Source organism: Molossus molossus, unplaced genomic scaffold (genome assembly GCF_014108415.1).
Source record: "Molossus molossus isolate mMolMol1 unplaced genomic scaffold, mMolMol1.p scaffold_m16_p_19, whole genome shotgun sequence".
Taxonomy (NCBI): Eukaryota; Metazoa; Chordata; class Mammalia; order Chiroptera; family Molossidae; genus Molossus; species Molossus molossus.
Genome location: NW_023425354.1, coordinates 52,853,259 through 52,873,901, shown reverse-complemented (window position 1 = coordinate 52,873,901; position 20,643 = coordinate 52,853,259). Strand labels below are relative to the sequence as shown.

General features: G+C 42.9%; 1 protein-coding gene across 1 annotated transcript in view; it reads right to left on the bottom strand.

Annotated features, from left to right (window-relative positions):
* The window catches only part of ARHGAP44 (Rho GTPase activating protein 44), a 171,818-nt gene extending 163,072 nt beyond the window's left edge, over positions 1-8,746 (bottom strand). Inside the window, exon 1 of the mRNA XM_036269133.1 lies at positions 8,356-8,746. Coding sequence (XP_036125026.1) covers positions 8,356-8,408 — 53 coding nt within the window. The 5' untranslated portion in view covers positions 8,409-8,746. The remainder of the gene's footprint in view (positions 1-8,355) is intronic.
* Positions 8,747-20,643: the final 11,897 nt, after the last annotated feature.

Here is a 20,643-nt window from a genome sequence, read left to right as displayed (position 1 = left end):
ATGCATAGCCCATGGACATAGGCAACAGTGTGGTGGAGGCTGGGGGGGCGCTGAGTGGAGGTGGGTGGGCAAAGACAGGGAAAATGGGGGACATCTGTAATAGCGTCAACAATAAAAAAAAGTAATGAGATAGTTTATAAAGGTAGTTGTTAAGAAAATTATACTAAAATCAATAACTTTTTTATATCACAGAGATAAAGAGTAAAAAAAATATAACTTAACAAAAGAGTCCAAGCATTAAGGCTACAGTAACAACAAAGACAAATTATCTGAAAACAAAAAACAAAATTATATAGGACCTCAAAGGGCAAAACTACCATAGGATTGGAAACAGACCTGAGGAAACATGTGCTATTGCCAGAAGGGAAGAATTTTTTTAAAAATATGTTTTGATTGAATTTTAGAGAAAGAGAAAAGGAGAGAGAGAAAGAGAGAAACATCGATGTGAGAGAGAAACATCGATTGGTTGTCTCCTGCATTCACCCCTACTGAGGATTAGCTCAAAACCTGGGCATGTGCCCTGACCAGCAATCGAACTGGTAACCTTTCTGTGTGTGCATGGGGCGATGCTCAATCAACTGAGCCACACCGGCCAGAGCAAGGAAGACTTTTCATTATACTCAATATTGCAAAAGTGTCCATTTTCTCCATCTTAATATATATACATTAAAAAAAAAAAAAAAAAAAAAAACTGAGGAAAAATAAATAAATTCTTAGCCAAGAAAATGTAGTCAACTCTCTTTGATAAGAGAACAATCTGCAGATTAGCTGTGGGTACTGGCAAGATCCGTAGGCACATTTGGTGAGTTCTAACTGCTAAGGGAAGGAGCTGCCCTGGATGAAGCTGGGATGAAGGACCCAGACTGACGCCACTGCTCCTCCCACCCAAAGTGTGGGACAAACCAACCCACCACTGTTCACCCGGGCAGCTGAGCCCATCTCCAGTTCCTGCCAGAACTGACAGGTCAAGAGAACAAACTAGACGTCTTAGAAATAGATACAAGTAGGTGAAAGTGTTTAGTATCTGATAATGATGACATTTCAATACAGTGGGTATGAATTACATTATTTAATGTGATAGTAGGGTAACTGTTTGATTTTTTAAAAACCGTAAATGTGACTCCTAACTCATATCATACACCAAAATTAATAACTGCTGAATTAAAGATCTGATGAAAAGATGAAATTATATAAATGACCGTGAAAATGTATAAATATTGATGTAATCTTGGGCTGGGAACTGTGTTCCCTAAGCATAACATTTAAGCACAAACCATAAATTGATAGACTAAAGATCACAAAATATTATAAAATTTTAAAACAAATTATAAAAGGAAAAAAAAAACAACCTACAGGCAGGGAGATGTATGTCATATGACAAAGCATAGACCTATATGCTTATTAACAGTTACCTAAAAATCGGTAATAAAACAGTTGTAAGCATGACTTTAAGAAGAGTGGGGCTAAGACATGCAGGCAATTCAGCAAAGGCAACAATGTCTGATAAACATTAAAATGCTCAGTCTCACTAGAAATTAAAAGAAGAGAAAGGAGAGATTTTTGTTTTCATTCATGCAATTAACAAAGTTGTAACATTTTGTTGCTGATAGGGGTAGGGGAGAAGAAAACAACAATTCTACTGAGGATGGAAATATGTGTGTTCATATATATAAAATATATACTCGTATGTCTTAAAACTCACATACTCTTTGTCTCAGCAATTTAACTTCCAAAAATTCATCCAGCGAGAAATATTTGCTACAAGATTAGCAAAAGGAAATCAGTTGGCTGTGGTGGAATATTACATGGCCCTGAAAAATGATGCTGTAGAAGTATACTTATTGACAGGAAATGATATTTATTTTTTAATTAATTAATTTTTGTTACAGATGTTTCTCCTTTTTCCCCCACTGATCCCCCCCCCCCATTTCCCTCCTTCCCCACAGGGAATGATATTCAAGATATAATATGAAAGGAAAAAGCAGGTTGCAAAATAGTACACATAGTATGGTCTCTATCTCTTTTTAAAGCACATATAGATGCCTAGTAAAACCTTAGAAAACTATATCCAAAATATGAACAATAGTCTCTGGGTAATGAGATTATTGGTGCTTTATTCTTTTTAGCCCATCCATAAGTTAATAACTTTCCTACAATAATCAAATATCACTTATGTAACCAAAAAGAAAGTTTAAAAAAGTAAATTGAATTCTGTGGGAAAATAAACATTTATCCTAAAAATAAACTCTAAAGTTGGAAAACGAAAGCAAAAACATCTGCTTCCTGGACAGAAAGGATAGTTTTAAACTGCCTGACAGGCACCCCTTTCCCAAAGGCAGCGGGGTTCCTGATGCCAGCTCCCCGAGATATCCTGCACCCAACAGGAGAGCCCCAACTATCCTGCTCTTCTGTCTGACTTAAACTAACACAACACATAGCATTATTGTATCAATTGCCGTTATCAAGACAGCATTTAAAGTAGCCTTTTTTGATTTTAATAAAAGAGGTGTTTACTGCCGACCAGTGTGGCTCAGTGGATTGAGCCACGTTCCATGGACTGAGAGGTCCTGGTTTGATTCCTGGTCAGGGCACATGCCCAGGTTTTGGGCTTGATCTCCTGCAGGGGGGCACACAGGAGGCAGCTGATCAATGTTTCTCTCTCACATGGATGTTTTTCTCTTTCTCCCTTCCTCTCTTTAAAAAAAAACAATAAAATCTTTTTTAAAAAACAAGTGTCACTCTGGTCGCTTTGGTTCAGCGGTTAGAACATCGGCCTGCAGTCCAGAGAGACCCGGGTTCAGTTCCCACTAAGGGAACGTACCTCGGTTGCAGCTTGTCCCTGGCCCTGGTTGGGTCATGTGGGTGGCAGCCACTTGATGCGTCCCTTTCACATCGATGTCTCTCTCTCTCTCTCTCTCTCTCTCTCCCTCCCTCCCTCCCTCCCTCCCACTCTATCTGAACAAAAATGGAAAAATGTCCTCAGGTGAGGATAAAAAACAAACAAAACAAAACAAAAAAAACAGGTGTTTACTAATCCCCTCGGTTTTAACTTACATGACTATGGATTCACTTTTTCTGAAGGCAAAAAATGGCCTTTATCACCCATCATAAAAAAAAACATATATTGATATTGAGAAACTTCTTTGGTGGAGGCAAAATGGGAGGGAAGCCATGAACTGCTGTTGCGGAGACCGGCTCCCTCCCGATGCCTTGCAGGTCCCGATGCCTTGCAGGTCTATGATAACAGTACTCTGTAGGACAGCCAGGCCGCCTCGCGCTGACGGCTGCCGAGCAGCCCGGCGCCAGGCTCAGCGCGGGCACACCTGCACAGTCAGGAACTTAGGAGACAAGAGCAAAGATATTCTCCCCAGGTCTGCTGGCCTGTTCATTAGCTGGTGAGTACGTTGTGTTCTCTTTTAGATATATATATACACCACCACAGGTAGCAGGGTATGTTTCCATAAAACTGGAATGAAAAACTTCACTCTGAGACCTAACTTCACTCTGAGACCTAATAATCCACAGTGGTCCTTGGGGGACAGGCTGGGGTCTGCCTGGCCCTGCTGGGCCAACAGGAAGACATGGCAGGGCCTGTGTTGGTCTGACAGGCTCAACACACTGTCAGGAAGATAGTAGATGGGAACAAAGCGGTCTGATGACTAATGTGGAATTGGTTTCTGACTTTTTCCTGATGTCCTATAGACTGGTCATGGCTTTTAGGAGGCCTGCTGATGGGCAGGGCAGTGTCTCAGAGAAACCTTCCAGGAAAAGATCCTCACTGGCTCAGCTGCTTCGGCCTAAGCAAAAATGCCTGCAGCACCAGCACTCCCAGAGGCTGCTGCATCCTCAGCATCTATCTCGGTCCCACTGGCCAATGCCCGGGCCCTGCAGTTGCATCCTGAGAGCTGCAGAGCAGCAAGGATGCTCAGCCAACCCAGGTATCACAGACCAAGTTGGCTTGGTGTTGCGTGCTGCTGAGCAGTGTAGGAGTGGAAAACAGGCTCCGCAGACAAACTTCGCCTTCCGCTCCCCAGTTCACATCCTCGAAAACGAGAGCATCCAGCCCACCAGCCCTGCTCCCTCTCCCACTCTTCCACAGCTCCTTGCCTACTCTCAGACACATTGGACATCTCCAGTTTTTGCACAAAAGCAAAGAGCCCATTTACAGCCACCACTGGGCAGTGGCTGTTCTAAGAATCCCTTGAAATTAGGAGGCCAGTGTGTCTGGAGGATTCAGTGGGCAAGCAGAAGAGGAAAATGACAATGAACATCACTTGGTATAAACCAGGTTCCCTTTAACCTCACAACAGTCCTCTGTGGTGGCGGTTGCTGTGACCTCCATGGTACAGACTAAAAAAATAACATTCTCCTCACCAGATCAAAGTGCCGATTTTACTTCCATTTTCTCTTTCACTTAGCAGGTCTCTAATTCCAGCTCTGGGAATTGGTCTACCCAACACAAGCCAAATGCCACTTCCAAGAAAAATATGCCTTTCAGGGTGCTTCTCACCCCAGTAACTAAAGAACTCTCTTGAAGGTAACAAAAATGTGCCATAAATCAAGCATGAACTAATTCTTCCCTTAAATCTTGCTCTATCCTTCCAAAGCCCAGCAGTACAGCTGGGCCCCACTCCTCTGAACCCCCAGTCCCATCACCGAACGAGAGAGGCACAGCATCAGGAGCACCTCCCGTCTTGATCTACTTTGCACCATTTTCCTATCTGTAATACATGGATCTATGGCTCATTCATTCATCAGTTGCCCAAGAGTTTCAGAGAACCTGAATTTCAGCATTTGGGCATTTGCCCCTGCCCACAAGAAGCTTAAAGTCTAATAGGAAAGATAAATAATAAAAAATAAAAATTATAATACAATATACCCATAGCATGCCTTTATAATACAGATTCCAAGAGAACTCAGGGCATCTCTTACTCTGCACTGCAATGTTCTCTAAGGCAGAACAGTGCCAGGCACACAGCAAGCATCCAGGAAATATCCAATGAATGGATGAGTGAGCAAATGAATGAATGAATAGTACATGCTATACTGCATATAACCCAATAACAGTTGTAACATTTGCCCAGAGATTCTTGTATCTACTGTTTATTAAGCATTTCCCAGGGCTGAGCACTGTGTTAGGCACTTTTCAGGGCTAATCTCACATCATCATTGCCACAATGACCACATTACCCCAGTGAAAACTTTATTATTCCCATTCTGCAGATGAGGAAACAGACGTGCAAAGAGTTAAGCTCAAGGTCCTGTAGTCAGTAAGCTACAAACCAGACCTGTCCCGCCCGAAAGCCTGTGCTGCCCCGAACCATTAGGCTCACAGTGGCCCGGTCTTGAAGGGCAGGGAATGCTTCCCAAAGAACTGAATAACCTGAAGGGACAGAGAGGGAACTTCAAAGAAGGAAGGTTTGCAATGGCTGGAGAAGCAGACCAAGGAGGAGGTGGACCTTTTTCCAGTTAAATGCAGTGGGTTTTATAAACTCCTTTCACAGTTGCTGACGCCCTCTGTACTCAGATGTGAGCACTTCAAGGGAAAATACTAAAGTCCACAGACTCCATTCAAGAGCAGCAATTCCTCCATTGTTGAAGTGACTAGATCCCATCCCGGGCAGTCCTACGTTCAGAACTCCAGAACCCGCAGATCGTGGAAGGGGAGTCAGGTGAGGAGCTGTGAGCAGGAGCAACCCTCAAGCCCTCTCTCCATCTTCCCTCAGAGAGAGGACAGTCCACACTCCAAAGACACGCAAGGAAAAGAACCCAGAGGCTTGCTAAAGCGCATCCATGAAGTGACATACCAATTCCACACCTACATTCCTAACCAACGGTCTATAAGCCATTGTACTATATACGCTGAGCATACAATGGTGATCAGTGCATTCTATTGGGGATAGACAGACAGACAATAAGACAAAATGAAAAATAAAAGTATTTAAAAGAGTGATGAGTGCTGTGACAAAAATGAACAGGATGATGGGCTAGAGAGCTAATGGGGGAGGATAGTCTCTTGAAGGCCTTTGATATCAGACCTGAGTGATGGGGAAGAGGCATATGGGAGGAGAGCATCCTCCACCAGACACAGAAAGTGGGAAAACAGCAAGATAAACCCACAGATGGAAATGAGCTTGGTGTGTCGCAGGGAAGGCCACCGTGGATAGAGCACAGGGAATGAGGAGCAGCTGGAAGAGAATGAGCACAGAAAGACAAAGGGGGGTCAAGTCAGGTATGGTCTTGTAGGCCACTGGAAAGATTTGGGACAATGCGACGCCACTGGAGGCTTTTTAACCAGCCAAGTAACATGAACTGGTTTTTGCTTGAAAAGGTTCACTGTAAATGTCATTAAAATGGATACATATTAATGATACACAATAGTGAACTGGCCCTGATTCTACCTGGCCCATGACACATTGCATGCTGTCTAATAATTTATCCACACACAAGCATCCACCAGAGTCCCAATAAACAAGTGACCAGCTGCTTATAGTTCCACAAATGTGCTTTCAAGTAAGTTAGACCACTTATTCTAAAACTCAACTTTCTCTCTCTCTTTGTCATTCCCTCCATGGATGGGGGTGAAATTAAAGGTTCTGCCCAAGGCTTGCAAATCTTACCACTTCTAAACAAGTCCTGAAAAGAGACAGAAGAGTTGGGTTTTTGGGGTCAGTGAGGAAGCATAAACACATTCCAATTTGGGCAATGAACTGAAACCCCAAAACCAAGAGAGACCAGCTATCCAAGTCCACAATCAAGGGCCTACTGATCACTTGGTTGGTCTGATGTGATGACTGATGTCAGCCTGCAGGGTGATAGAGAAGCCAAGACGTTAACACAGGCCAGCTTAACTGTCATCTGCTGAACAACATATACAGGAAAACACTATTTCAGCATCCAACACGTCAACAGGCAACCTACATGAGGCTATATCTGTAGTAAGACCATGCCAGAAACCTAGGCTAATCTGACTCTGCTATTCAAAAATTCTCCCTCATGTTAGAGCACATGTGTTTGGGAAAGGAAAATGAATCCAAGTCAATTTTAGACATTGTTACTTGGAAGCCATCTGGAGTCCCTGGAAGCATAAGATGTCACCACATGCCCTGCCCTCAAATGCCCACTGTAATTAGGGCAGTATGCTTACACGGGAAGTCAGTGTCCCCTATTCCCCAGGGGTGTCCCTACCCCCACCCTACCAGATGCCAGCCCAGGCTCCACTTCCCACCCAAGAAAGGTATTTGGTTTCTTAGTAAACCTAGTGGAGAGCCCTCGAGGTGTCAAGCTTGCACTTTAATTGCACCCAGGCCGAGTTATCTGTTTTCCACGGGCTTTAGAACTGCACACCTGAATTTCTTTGCCCCAGCACCTATGGAAATCCCTCCCCAGGGGCAGAAGATGGCTGGAAAATCCCCTCCTCCGAACAATGCTGTGTTCAGAACATGTCTAGTTTTGGAAGAGACCCACCAGAAAGAATCCTTATGTAACGTTAATGTATGTTGGCACCCCGCAGAGCTGCTCCTGGGGACACTAGCCCAGATGTAGCCCATTTTCACTGTGATGACAGTGGGCTGGGTCTTGCAGCTTCCAAGGGTCTGGCTCCTTCTGACTGTGGGGCTTCTGTCCCCCTCCCCTACCTGGCTGTGTTCCTCTGCATATCTCATCCTCCTGAGGAGTTGGGCCTCCCTTTCTGCAGCCTCTCCCCTTCCTTTGAAAACAGTTTTAGGACCAAGCTGACAGCAGCGCCATTCCACCAGCCCTTCCCTACCCCCATTCCCCCCACCTCTCCAGATCCTCTCTCCACCACCTAGCGCCTTAACAAACCTAGCCAGGAGAGAGATCCAGAATCTTGTACAGTCATAGTCCCAGAAAACAAACACGGCAGGAGGAAGGCTCAGCTCTGCCTAGCCGACCAGGCCCAACACTTGCCCTGGACCCCTAAGAATCCCTGAATTCGGCGCAGGGGAGGAATCTTTGGAGAGCGACTGCCCTTTGGCTGCCTCCAGCATGATCAGAGCAAACACCTGTTTCCAGGAAGCTATGTGAGCAAAGGGAGAAGGGCGTCCCGGGGAAAGGCAGGAAGAACGAGGTGAAGGGGCAGCCGGGGACGCAGGTAAAGGATGCGTCACACTTTGCGCTTGGCAACCGGGGCCCCGGAGCAGCAGGCAGAGCGTGAGAAGGGCTCCGGGGTCTGGGAAGTTCAGAGAGGAGGGGTCGCACCTGCGAGCGGCACCTCGAGGGGCCAGCCAGCAGGGAAAGAGGTCAGGAGGCCGGACGGACTCCATCACCTGCGCGTCCCAGCGAATGCAGCCTCGCAGGCGCGCACCGGCCCGCGGCTGCCAGCGGGTGACCTACCTGCCCACCGTCTGGTTGGCCAGCTGGCGCATGCGATTGAACTGCTTCTTCATCGTGGCCCCGCTGCCGCGCTAGCCCGGGTGCTGGGGAAGGACGGAGCAGCCCGGAGCCCGCCGCAGGGTTACATGGCTCCCGTGCGGAGCCTCCCGGGTGACGGCGGCGACACTGCGGAGCCTCCGGGAGCCTTCTGGCCCGTGCGCGGCTCCCTCCCGAGGGCACCACCACCTACTCCTCCTCCCGCCGCGGCGCCTGCTGCCGCATCCTCCTCAAGCGCTCCGCGGCGCTTTCATAGTAACGCCCGGGGTCGGCTGGAGCGCCGTCCAGGTCCGCTGGGCTGTCCGCCCCCAACCCCAGTCCCGCGCGGGGACCCGGGAGTCTCCGCAGGCTGGCTGGCCCGCTGGCCGGGTGGTCCCCGCTGCGCCTGTGCGGAGGGCGCCGTGCATTCTGGGACTCGTAGTTTCTCGCCCTGGCGCCCACCTTTCCTCTGACCAAAGTTTGCAAGTACGGTGGGGTGCAGAGGTGGGAGAAGGTTGTGTCCACAATAGCACTGCCCTTTAGTATTCTAGGAAGGAAACGTCTTCCTGCTTTAAAAATAACAAGATAGAACTAGGAATACAACAGCAAAAAAAGAAAGTGAGCATGTGTCTTTCGTTGTATTTTAAGTGAATGAGGCGTCGCTGTTTTGGATTCACAGGAAGAAGATTCATGCTAGAAGGTGCATCAGTCATAAAATGCATAAGGTCATCTGATTAATGTTGAGGTGCGGGGTTAAGCTCGGGGCGTAGGGTTGACAGGCAGCTTTTGAACCAAGCATGGCATGCATCCCAGAAATGTGAGTCTCAATTTTCACCAAACCCAATCGGTAACCAGGAGCCAGTATAGAAGGACATAATGATTGTGGCATTCAATCTATGGGCCCAATTTGACTGGCTTAGATTTCAGTCTCATAGCTAATCACATCTCTCTTCCACCCCAGGAGACCAAGGGGTGTCAGCTATGGCAGGCCTGGAGCATTCTACACGGCAGCATCCCACTGGTATCAGTTGGTTCTGTGAAAAGGGGTTGTAACTTTCTGCAGGCTCTGTCCATAGGAAAATACAGGTGACTGCAGTTAGGTTTTATCATTATCTATCAAGTAAAAGCAGTATTGTTGGGCGATAGGGGCTTTGGATCAAACAGATTGGAGTTCACATATTAGAATTTCAAATACCAATTGTATAACCTTAGGGAAAAATTGCATAACCTCTCTAGCCTCAGTTTCCTCATCTCTAATAGAGAAATAATACTGCCCAATAGATGGAAAAGATAGAGTACTGTTTGTTAAATTGCCAATAATCTAGTAACATAAATTTTTATGTAGTACATTATGTCATACTCATTTACTACAAATATGATTATAGTTGGCATAATAGAGAAACTACTATTCCTACCACAGAGGTACTGATTTGATAAGTGAATGAACTTTTTTGAAATGGGATATTTTGCATATGTTGATTATAGTCACAAGATGTCCTAAATATGGTTATAAGTCTCCTGCTGGCCAGCTGGACAAAAGATGGTTTGAGGCATGTCTTGGATGAATGAACAAGGAATCTTTAATTAATTGTGAATTTAGCCTCTGCTTATTAGGTCAGGCAGCTCTAGCCAATTAATAAGCGAAGGAATTACTTGCTTTTAACCAACTATAATGTCAATTTGATTTTTATACAAACTGAAATTATTTCCGTGTTGAGATTTTTTAAAAACCAAGGCATAGCATGGTTTTTATGTGTATACATAACAGTGAGACATTAAGAGCACTGTGTGACTTTTAGCAGTAGTATCTCTGGTAACATCTAGAACTGCACTGTCCAAAATAGTAGCTACCAACCACATGGGGCTATTGAAAATTAAGTTAATTAAAATTAAGTAAAACTTAAAACTTAGTTCTTCAGTCACCCTAGCCACACTTTAAGTACTTGGTAGTCACATGTGGTTAGGGGGTGCTGTAGCAGACGGGACGGCACTAGGCCTAGAGAACTTCAGCAAACCATTCCAGTATCACGCCAGCCTCTGCCTCCCCACAAAAAGTAGTCTACCCTGCTAGAGTGTGGTCCAGCACTATTTTATTAACTGATGTCTTCTTCACATAGCTACTGTTCTCCTGTGAGCTTTGCCTTCATCAGGAAGCAGCTGGCGCCTTCTCTGCTTCCTACCCCACGGAAGGCGTGACAGTGCAGAAAGAGAAAGAGGTCTCCAGTCTTCTCTTCATCTTTCAAAGCTAGCTTCGGGAACACATGTGGGAGAAAAGGGTTTTGAGTTTCAAGAATATGGGCTTTAAAATTTTAATAGTCTAACCCATAAATAGAGTTTGAAGAATATGCTAGGCTGCCTAGTCCAGATAAAGAACTCACAGAGTGTGGGGTGCTGAAGATGATGGGAGGGAAGGGGGACAGGAGAGAGGGAGAGGAAAAGTAGATGATAAATGTGCAGATTTTATTATTGTTCATAAATTTTACTGCCTATCCCTATGGGAAGGAATTATACTTCATCTTCCCACTGAGGTCAAGATCAATCCTGTGATTGGCTTTGGACATGAAAATGTGCACAGAAGTGATTTATGCCACTTCCAAGCAGAAGTTCTACGCGTCATTCCGTGATCTACCCTTTTCTTCACTCTGCCACAGTGAGCCAGTTAGGGACTGCTGTGGAGCAGAGCTGTGGCCATCAGCTGCAGTGCTGCACCTTTGGTGAAAGTACAAAATGTACCTTTGTTGTTGGAAGTCAGAGGTTGGGGGGTTTTTTTTGTTACTGCAGCGTAATAGAGCCTAAGCTGACTATTACATTGGATTTCTCTGAGAAATTAGCCTGTACCTCAACCCTTCCCATGGTCAAAACCTTGGTTAGAGGCAGGCAAGTTGGAGGCAAATATATATTTGGGGGGAATCTGAGCACAGTGGGGGATCTATACACCACGTTTTCAGTGAAGGCTAGGAGTGGCCAAGCCCCAGACATCCTCTGCCTTCTAAGACATACGAGTATTAAAGATGTCTACCCGAAGTGCCTACACCACAGCCCTGTGGTGGCCCCAGACCTCCTGCACCAGGCATGTGCACTGATTCGTGTGTGTGTGCCATGAGGGTGTTCAGAAGCACCCAAAAGAGCTGCATGCGAAAGCTGTTGGGATCAGATGATAAGGCAGCAGTGGCCGAGATGTGGAATAAAGAAGCCCCGAATGAACTAAAAGTTAATTTCTGCTGTAAGAATAGACTTAAAATAAAAATTAAGCCCTGGCCAGTTTGGCTCAGCGGTTAGAGCGTCGGCCTGTGGACCAGAGAGTCCCCGGTTCAGTTCCTGCTAAGAGCACATACCTCGGTTGCAGTTTGTCCCCGCTCTGGTTGGGTTGTGTGGGTGGCAACCACTAGATGTGCCTCTCTCATATTGATGTTTCTCACTCTCTCTTTCCCCCTCTTTCCCTCCTGCTGTATCTGAAGATAAATGCAAAAATGTCCTCAGGTGAGGATTTAAAAAAAATTAATTAAAAAATAAATAAATAAAAATTAAATGCATTTGAGGGAAGAGGAGGTGGAGGAAAAGCAGGAAAAATACAGAAAATTATATTTCTTATATACCTGACTTGGACTTTGATCACATGACTTGCTTTCACAAACAAAATGTGGGCTTTATACTTGCTTCAACAACCTCATACTATCTGTTGGAGAGATGTTTTTGTTGGGATCTGATAATCCACTTAGGAGCCCCAGAATTAGAGTGGTTTTAGCATCTTTGTTCTGAGTCCAAGCATTCCCTGGAGCTGCCCCATCCAACTTGGGAGCCTCTAGGGACATTGGTTATTTAATTTTAAGTTAAGTTAAATAAAATTAGTAGTTTATTTTCCTCAGCTACACTGGCCACATTTCTAATACCCAATAAGCACATGGCCAGTGGCTACCATGTTAGCAGTGTGAAATGAAACATCTCTATCATCACAGGAAGTTCTGTCGGACAGCGCTGGTCTACAGAACAGAATTCAGAACACGAGGTCCAGTGTGAGAGAGAGAACAGGAGGCGACAAGCCCATTATGATCTTGCCACGACGTTTCACTTGACCTCTCCAGGCTCCTTCCTCACCTACAAGGGGGGTTATAGTACAAGATCGCTCCGTTATCAGTTTGGGGGAATCAACAAATCGACCAGCCTATTTGCTCACTAAAGTGCTGTTGACCTAGATGTTCCTAAGCCTTCCAGTGTTTAATATGTCCATTATAACATTCAGTGCTACATTGTCACTGAAGGATATTATTTATCCTTTTCAGGTCAAACTGACACCATTAAAGTGTATGGGTTTGTCTGCGATATTTTTGAAACAAGATGATAGATGTTTCCATCGCTGGGCATTATGAACTTCAATTTTGCAGCCTCACCTTGGGCAGAATGTATCTTCCTGCCTAGTAACTTTGGACTTGACTTTGTGACTGCTTTGGCCAATGGCACGTGGGTGGCAGTGACATGCGGCACCTTCACACCATGCACTAAGAGGCTTTGTACATTTTCCTCTTGTACCTCTGCCAAGGCTGTAAGAAGTGCTTCCTCCAGGGGGCTGCCTGTCTCTCACCGAGGGCTCTGGGACAAACACTACACACGGGCAGAGCAGGACGGATACACACCACAGCTCAAATTTAAGGAGTAATTATTGATCATTGATTTTAGGACTGGCTATTTTAAAAGATAGATTGAACACATAGATCTAAAGAAAGGAAAAACTGAAACACAACTTGAGGAGTGAGAAAAAAGAATTGAATCACAGATGCAAAAGAAATTGTGAGAGAATACTTTCACAATTTTCTGTTTACTTATTTTAAAATAAATTCCTTTTTCACTAGGCAAAAGATAAATTGCTATAGGTGTTTCAAAAACAGGTATCAAGCATGCGTAGACCAAGATTAGTAAGGAAATTGGGAAACTTGTTACAGAACAAGATTCCTCAGAGTAGTTAGGCCCAGGGGGCTTTCTGGGGAGCTCTTTGAAAGCTGCGAGGCACAGGTAATTCCTCTGCTGTTTAAAGTGTTCCCGAACACAGACTAAAAGGAGAGCAACCCCATCCATCTGATGAAATTGGCCCACCTCTGTTACCAAACCTGATGACGGCAGCACAAACACGAAAACAGCAAACCTATATCACTTAGATAGATGTTAAAATTATTACTAAAATTAATTCACTTATACGGTGTTAGTGAATAAAATCTAACAATTTGTGTGTTTATACATAAATGTGCATATATTCTAATGGTATTTATTAAAGAATAAATAACTCAGATAAGTTTAAAAATGAAAACCATGTACATTCTTAGTGACTAATATAACATGAATTTATAAATATAATTTTTTATTATTTTTTGTTAATCCTCACTGAAGGATATTTGTCCCATTGAATTTTTTTTAGAGAGAGTGAAAAGGAGGGAGGGAGGGGGAGAGAGAGAGAGAGAGAAACATTGATGTGAGAGAGACACATCAATTGGTTGCTTCCCACACATGCACACATGCCCCAACCAGGACCAGGGACTGAACCTGCAACCCAGATAATTGCCCTTGACCAGGAATTGAACCCGAGACCCTTCGGTCTTCAGGCCGACACTCTAACCACTGAGCAAAACTGTCCAGGGCTATAAATGTATTTTTAAAGTGGGAATCACACTATTATTAGGTTGATAGTCTTATGTATCTTCTGTTATTTTAAATATCTCTGAAATTAACATGTTGGTGGCTAAAACTTTGCACATATACTTATTTCTTAAGACCCAACATGAAAGGATTAGAATTTCGGCATTAAAGTGTGTCATGTTTTCAAGCTTCTTGTTGTATTTCCAAACTATCCTCTAAATTAAAAATAGAAATATTTTGCAGGCTCAATTGCTGTGCATAAATATTCTGTTTCCCCACACCCTGACCTACAGTATTACCACTTTTAATAATCTTGCCAGATAAATAGATGAGATATAGCATTATAGTGCTGTTTTAATTTGTACTTTTAAAATCACATTAAATAATTTTCCACATGTTTCATGACTATTTGTATGTCATCTTCAGTTAATTGATTACTTATTCATGTCCTCAGCCTATTTTTATCTTATGGGGTTTCATATTTTCACACTGATTTTTAAAAGTGCTTTAATTATATTAATTATACTAATGCTGTTCTGCCTTATGGAAAATGTTTTCTGTAGCTTGGCCTTTCCCTTTTAAATCTCTAATGTTGATTTTTGTCTTCTAGAAATTTTACATTTCTAGCGTGTCAAATCCATAAATTTTTTTCCCTTATGTTTTATGCCTTTGGTTTAATGCTTAGAAAACCTACACTATCCCCAAAGGATAGAAATATTCAACTCTAGTTTTACCTAAATCTTTTTATGTGTTAATTCTCTTTATGTATAGTAAAATTTAAATTCAACTTTGGAACAATAATGTTAACTAAAGTTAACTAACTCATCCTTTCCTCCAAAATAATTTTGAAAAAATTCATCAAATATAATAGAGAAAGTCTATGTCACTCATGGAAATTGGAGAAGAATCCCACTCATAGTCTTGGCAGAAAATGACAGGGATGATCTGTGAGTGAGGGGAGCATTAGCCAAGCAGAATGTGTCTGGTAATCTTCTGGAAGAAATTAAATGGAGACCTATTCCATCTCTGATAGACCACCTTCCCCACCATCTCAGCCACCAGATCTGGACTAATCAGATCTCTCTACATGAGAATGAACAGTAGTTCAATAGACTAGTAAAGATAATGATGATGAAGATGATGGAGATAATGATAATAAATCATATAGAGAAGGACTACCACAAGTACTTTAACATACATTCTCATTTAATCCTTAAAAGAGTGCTGGGATGAGAATTTTATTATTCCCATCAAATAAGTCAAAGGTCAGAGGGTTTAGGTGACTAGCCAGTCAGGTGTCACAACTGGGCTTCATACCCAGGTTTTTCTAGTTCAAATGCCTGTGTTTGTATTACAGGCTACTGCCTCCATGAAACAGGGAGACTAATCTGAGAATTCAGGGGCATGGCCTTCAGTGAAAATGTGAAGCAGGGATAAGGGAAATGTATTTTTCAAGTCTAATTTGTATTCTTGGTAAGAAGTAAAGAACGTTGCTTTCATATGACTGGAGCCAATTGCCATGAAAAAGAGCCATATTAAACAAGAGAGAGATCTCGGATAAGAAACACGTGACTCTCAAACTAATGAAACTCAGTGGAGGCAGGGAATGTCAGATTTGGCCCTGTCCGAAATGGAACTGATGCATCAGGAGATGGGCTGGAAGAATAACCTGAGGATTCAGAGAAAATACAGGTATTTCAATGAAATGAAGGGAAGAAAAGGGACATGGGATCTTTTTCAGAACATTCAACAATATGTAACAGAATTTCTCGAGCAGATGATGAAGGAGAAATACGCATAAAAATTCCAGGGAAACATTTTGCAGAGCTGAAGAAAGAGACCCAAGTCAAAATTAAAATAATTTACCAAGTGCCAGAAAATATTAGCCCATAGTGGGGGTGGAGGGCTAGACATACCTTGGTAAAACTTGAATTTCAAGATAGATAAATACTGTATTGGAAGTTGCCAGAAGAGTAGATCTTAAAAGTTCTTATCACAAGAAAAAATACTTTTGTAACTGTGTGGTGATAGATGTTAACTAGACTTATTGTGGTGATCATTTTGCAATACATACAAATACTTAATCATTTTATTAGTACACTTGAAACTAATATAATGTTATATATGCCTGTTATATCTCAATTTGAAATAAACCCTCCAAAAACAAAGATATATACATTTGTCTCATGCTTCGTATTCAATACCAATCAGATTTGGAACAACAAATACAGAGCTCCGATGGAAATAGGTTGTCCCTCAAGTACAATCCAAAAAGACTACATCTGACCTCACAATCACAAGGAAAAAAGAAACATTTAAGGGCTGGAAAGATTTACCAACCACCCATTCTCTAAAAAATATTACTTCTTTTTAAAATAAATAACGTATTCTTTCCAAAACAAATAAAGAACAGAGAGAAAAATGTCTACATGAATTTGGAGTAGACAATGATTTCTTAAAGATGACATCAAGAACTCTAACCTTAAAGGAAATATTGATGAATTGGACTATGTAACAATTAAGGACTTTGATTTATCAAATGACACCTCTTCATTTAAGAGAATGAAGAAGCAATTTTCATAGTGAAAGAAGTTATTTGCAATACATATAACTGTCCAAGGCCCAATTCCAGAATATATAAAGAACCCTGCATTTCAGCGGGAAAACTATTTTTGTTTTATCAGGTAAGGCTTAGCATACGCTGTGACCCACCAATTTTACATGTTCAACAGAAATGTGTATGTTATTTGCAATAAAGGGCATGTGCTAGAATATTTGTGTCAATAATTTGTTTTCCTTTATTGATTTTAGAGAAAGAGGAAGTGAGAGGAAGAGATGGAAACATCGATGCGAGAGAACATGGATTAGCCACCTCCTGCATGCCCCCTCTGGGGATCCTGCTCACAACCTGGGCATGTGCCCTGACCGGGAATCAAACCACCGACCTCTTGGTGCATGGGTTCACGCTCTACCACTGAGCCACACCGGCTGGACTCAATACTATTTTTAATAGTCAAAAATAAGAAATAATTGGAATGTTCATCAACAGTAGAGTGGATAAAGTAAATGGTGATATATTCATACAACTGAATAATAGGTGAAAACACGGATGAATCTCACAAACAAGTCTGAGCAGAAAAAGCCAAATTCAGAAGAGTATGTACTATATGATTTCATTTACATAAAACAAGTCAATGGTAAAAGAAATCAGAATAGTAGGTACTAGTGCAGGGGAGGAAAGGATACTAGAAAATGATAAAAGCAGTGTCCTGGCCACAGGCCTATGTCAGTTGAACAGTTGGGAATAAATGAAAGTGAATGGGGGTTCTAGGTCCTTCAAGTGACTTATATTTAGGGTGGCAATAGTCTTGGCTTTTTCTGGGATAGTCTTGGATATGCCTCTTGTCCTGGCCTCCTGCTGGATTTCGTGTTTGTCCTGAACTGAAATGTTCTAATCTAGATGGTAATTATATGGTCACTCCCGCCCCGTGGACCTGCTCCCCTGTGGAAGTGGGAGTGATAACCCTTGCTGCTTTGATGTGCAGCAGAAACACAGAAGGCTCAGATCCTGCTTTGGGCTTGGAGATTCGCAAGGGGACAAGTTCAGCATGCCCTTCTAGAGGGTCTGCTTACTCAGACAACAGCGGTTCCTCACTGCGGAGGAGTCCAAGTGGACTTTGGCCTGGAGGTCTTTGTCTGAGCACGATACCAAGGGAGTGAGACTACACCTTACGAGGAGCGGGTAGTGGAGAGAGCACGACTTCCTTCAGCAGCTGTGGCACCAGTTCCCAGCCTGGAAGCTAGGAGGCGCCCTAGGTCCGTCTCAAAACAACCTTAGTTGACATAGAATTCTGTAGTCTCAGAGAAAATGCATTTGTGTTCCATTTTCACAACAAAAGTCAAGAACAGTGGACCCTTCTTTCCATTACCAGACACAAAGGCATTCCTTGACGTTTGGGGGTCAAGTAGGCTTTGGGGTGATAAAGCAGACTTTTTTCTAATCTAGGCATGTGAGGAATCAAGGTTTCCACTTTGAGTCATTCCTGGGGGACCATTAGTCATCTCCACTAAATGGTAATATGGATAAAGGATACTCATTTATGTTATTGTTATTATTACAACATAATTATTCGTAGTGTTTGTGATGCTTAATTTTATGTGGCAACTTGACTAGCGGATGCCCACATAGCAGGTAAAACATTATTCTAGATGTGTCTGTGAGCGTGCTTCCAGAAGAAATTACATTCGAATCAGCAGATTCAGTAAAGAAGACCCTCCCTCACCAAGGTGGGTGGGCATCGTCCAGTCCGTTGAGGGCTTCAACACAACAAAACGGAGGCAGGGGGGGGAGTTCTCTCATTGAGCTGGGACAGACATCGCAGCCCTTGGTTCTCACATCTTTAGACTTTGGGATTTACATCTCTACATCTCAGTGAGGACTGCATATATCTATGGGGTAGGGCAAAAGCAATTTTACAGTTGCTTGTATGGAAAATCATACAATAATTAATAAATAATAATATAAGAATAAACTCTGTGTTTCACATACTCACAACTGTAAACCTACTTTTGCCTCACCCTGTGTATCTATAGAGATATCTCTGTATAGAGAGAAACTGTAAAGAGAGATCTTATCTATACATCTCCATCTCTATTTCTATATTGAAACACAAATAGAGTGTTTTCAATAGTTTCTTTTTTTTAAATCCTCACCCAAAGACATGCTTAGAGAGAAGGAGGAGGAGGAGGAGAAAAAGAAGGAAGAGGAGAAGAAGGAGAAGGAAAAGGAGAAAAGGAAGAAGGAGGAGAAGGAGAAGAAGAGAGAAATATTGATGTGAGAGAGAAACATCGATTGGTTGCTTTCCATATGTACTGGGGATTCAACCCACAACCCAGGTATGTACTCTGGCAGGAATCGAACCAGCAACCTTTTGGTGCACAAGATGATGGTCAACCAACTGAGCCACTCAGCTGGGCCACTTCTAGTTTCTGGATCCCAGCACTTTCTGTCTCTAGCCTTCACTTATTTCCCTAGAAGAATGCACTGTATACCACATAGTTCACTGTTTTACCTCCTCTTTAGTTGTATCCTCAATCACCCAAGTCTGTGTCTTTACTTTTATACCTACTCTAGCAGCATCCTAAATTTGGCTCTACCCACCACTTTGCCTTCTTTGCTTTCAAGTGATGGGATATTGATTTTGTTAATGGAAAGTCCCACCATCCTGTGGAGGGGATGATCTCGAGCCAAGTTTTTCAACTCTGCCTAGACATCCTTCTGTGTTTCCTAATAAGTTTTATCTTTCATTTTCTTCTTAATTTGAACTTGCTCCATTTTTTAAAAATATGTTTTTATTGATTTTTAGAGAGAGAGAAAGGAGAGGGAGAGAGATATATAAACATCAATGAGAGAGGCATATCTATTGGCTGCCTCCTGCACACTCCTAATGGGGATCGAGACCATAATTCGGGCACGTGCCCTGACCGGGAATCGAACTGGCGACCTCTCGGTGCACGGGTTAACGCTCAACCACTGAGCCACACTGGCCAGGCTATCCCTCTTGTTTTGGGTATAAATTGTAAGCCACCATATGAGAGCTCCCTCAATGTCTTAACCACCACACTTGTCAATATACCCACATCTTCACCCACCCTTCTCTTTTTCTCTTGTGATGACAGATAGTTCTACTTCTTCCCAAAGGCTAATCAACCTGAATACTGTTCTTTACCACTTTTTCTTGTGTTTACTACGTAATTCTCATTAGCTTTAATATTAGGTCACATATCTCTCCTCTTGAAAATCAGTCCTATAAATTTTTGACTCTTTGCTATGGACAGTGAATCTACTTCCTCACTTTGATTTAATTCCTCAGTGTATACCCACTTGGCCACTGCACCCAAGATGTGCTCATCTTGGTTACCAATCAACTCCTTATTATTAAACCGAACAACACTCTTCAGTCCTCAAATTAATGGAATACAGTAGCGTTAGACATGATTAACGACTCCCTTTCCCTTAAAATTTTCTCCTGCTTCAGTGTCTGGGAGAGCACCTTCTCCTGGTTTTCCAGCCATTCCCTTTCTTTCTCTTTTGCAAATGTCTTAAATGTCGATGTTCCTCAGGATCCTCTTTGCTTTTCATGGCACCCATCGCATGGGTCCTAGCCATTCCCACGATTTCAGTTATCTTCTGTATGCTGACTACTCCCGTATTTAACTCCCTCTGCAAAGGCATTCTGTGTTCCAGACTTCTCTAGTGAATTCTTTTGACTTGAGGCCTCACAGGCACTAAATCCTTAAACATCACATTTGTAATTTTTTCTATCAAATAACTATTCCTTATTCTGGCCTTTTGCCTCTTTGAATGAAATTAGCATTCACCCAACATCCAACTATCTCTCCCCCAAATCCGAATCCTTTTTCTCCTTCACAGTCCACATCCAGGGATTTTGTCCATACTTTCCTTTCCATTAACATGTTTCAAATTTACCTTCACTCTCTATTCCGGCCACCACTTTAGTCTTAGGAGAGTCACGATTCGCCTCTTGGCTGCTTTACTGCAGCAGGTTCCCAAGTTACTACCTTCACTCTTACTCCCACCCCATCTGTCAATCATCATGTACTAAATCTGAAATGTTGGGTTACTCA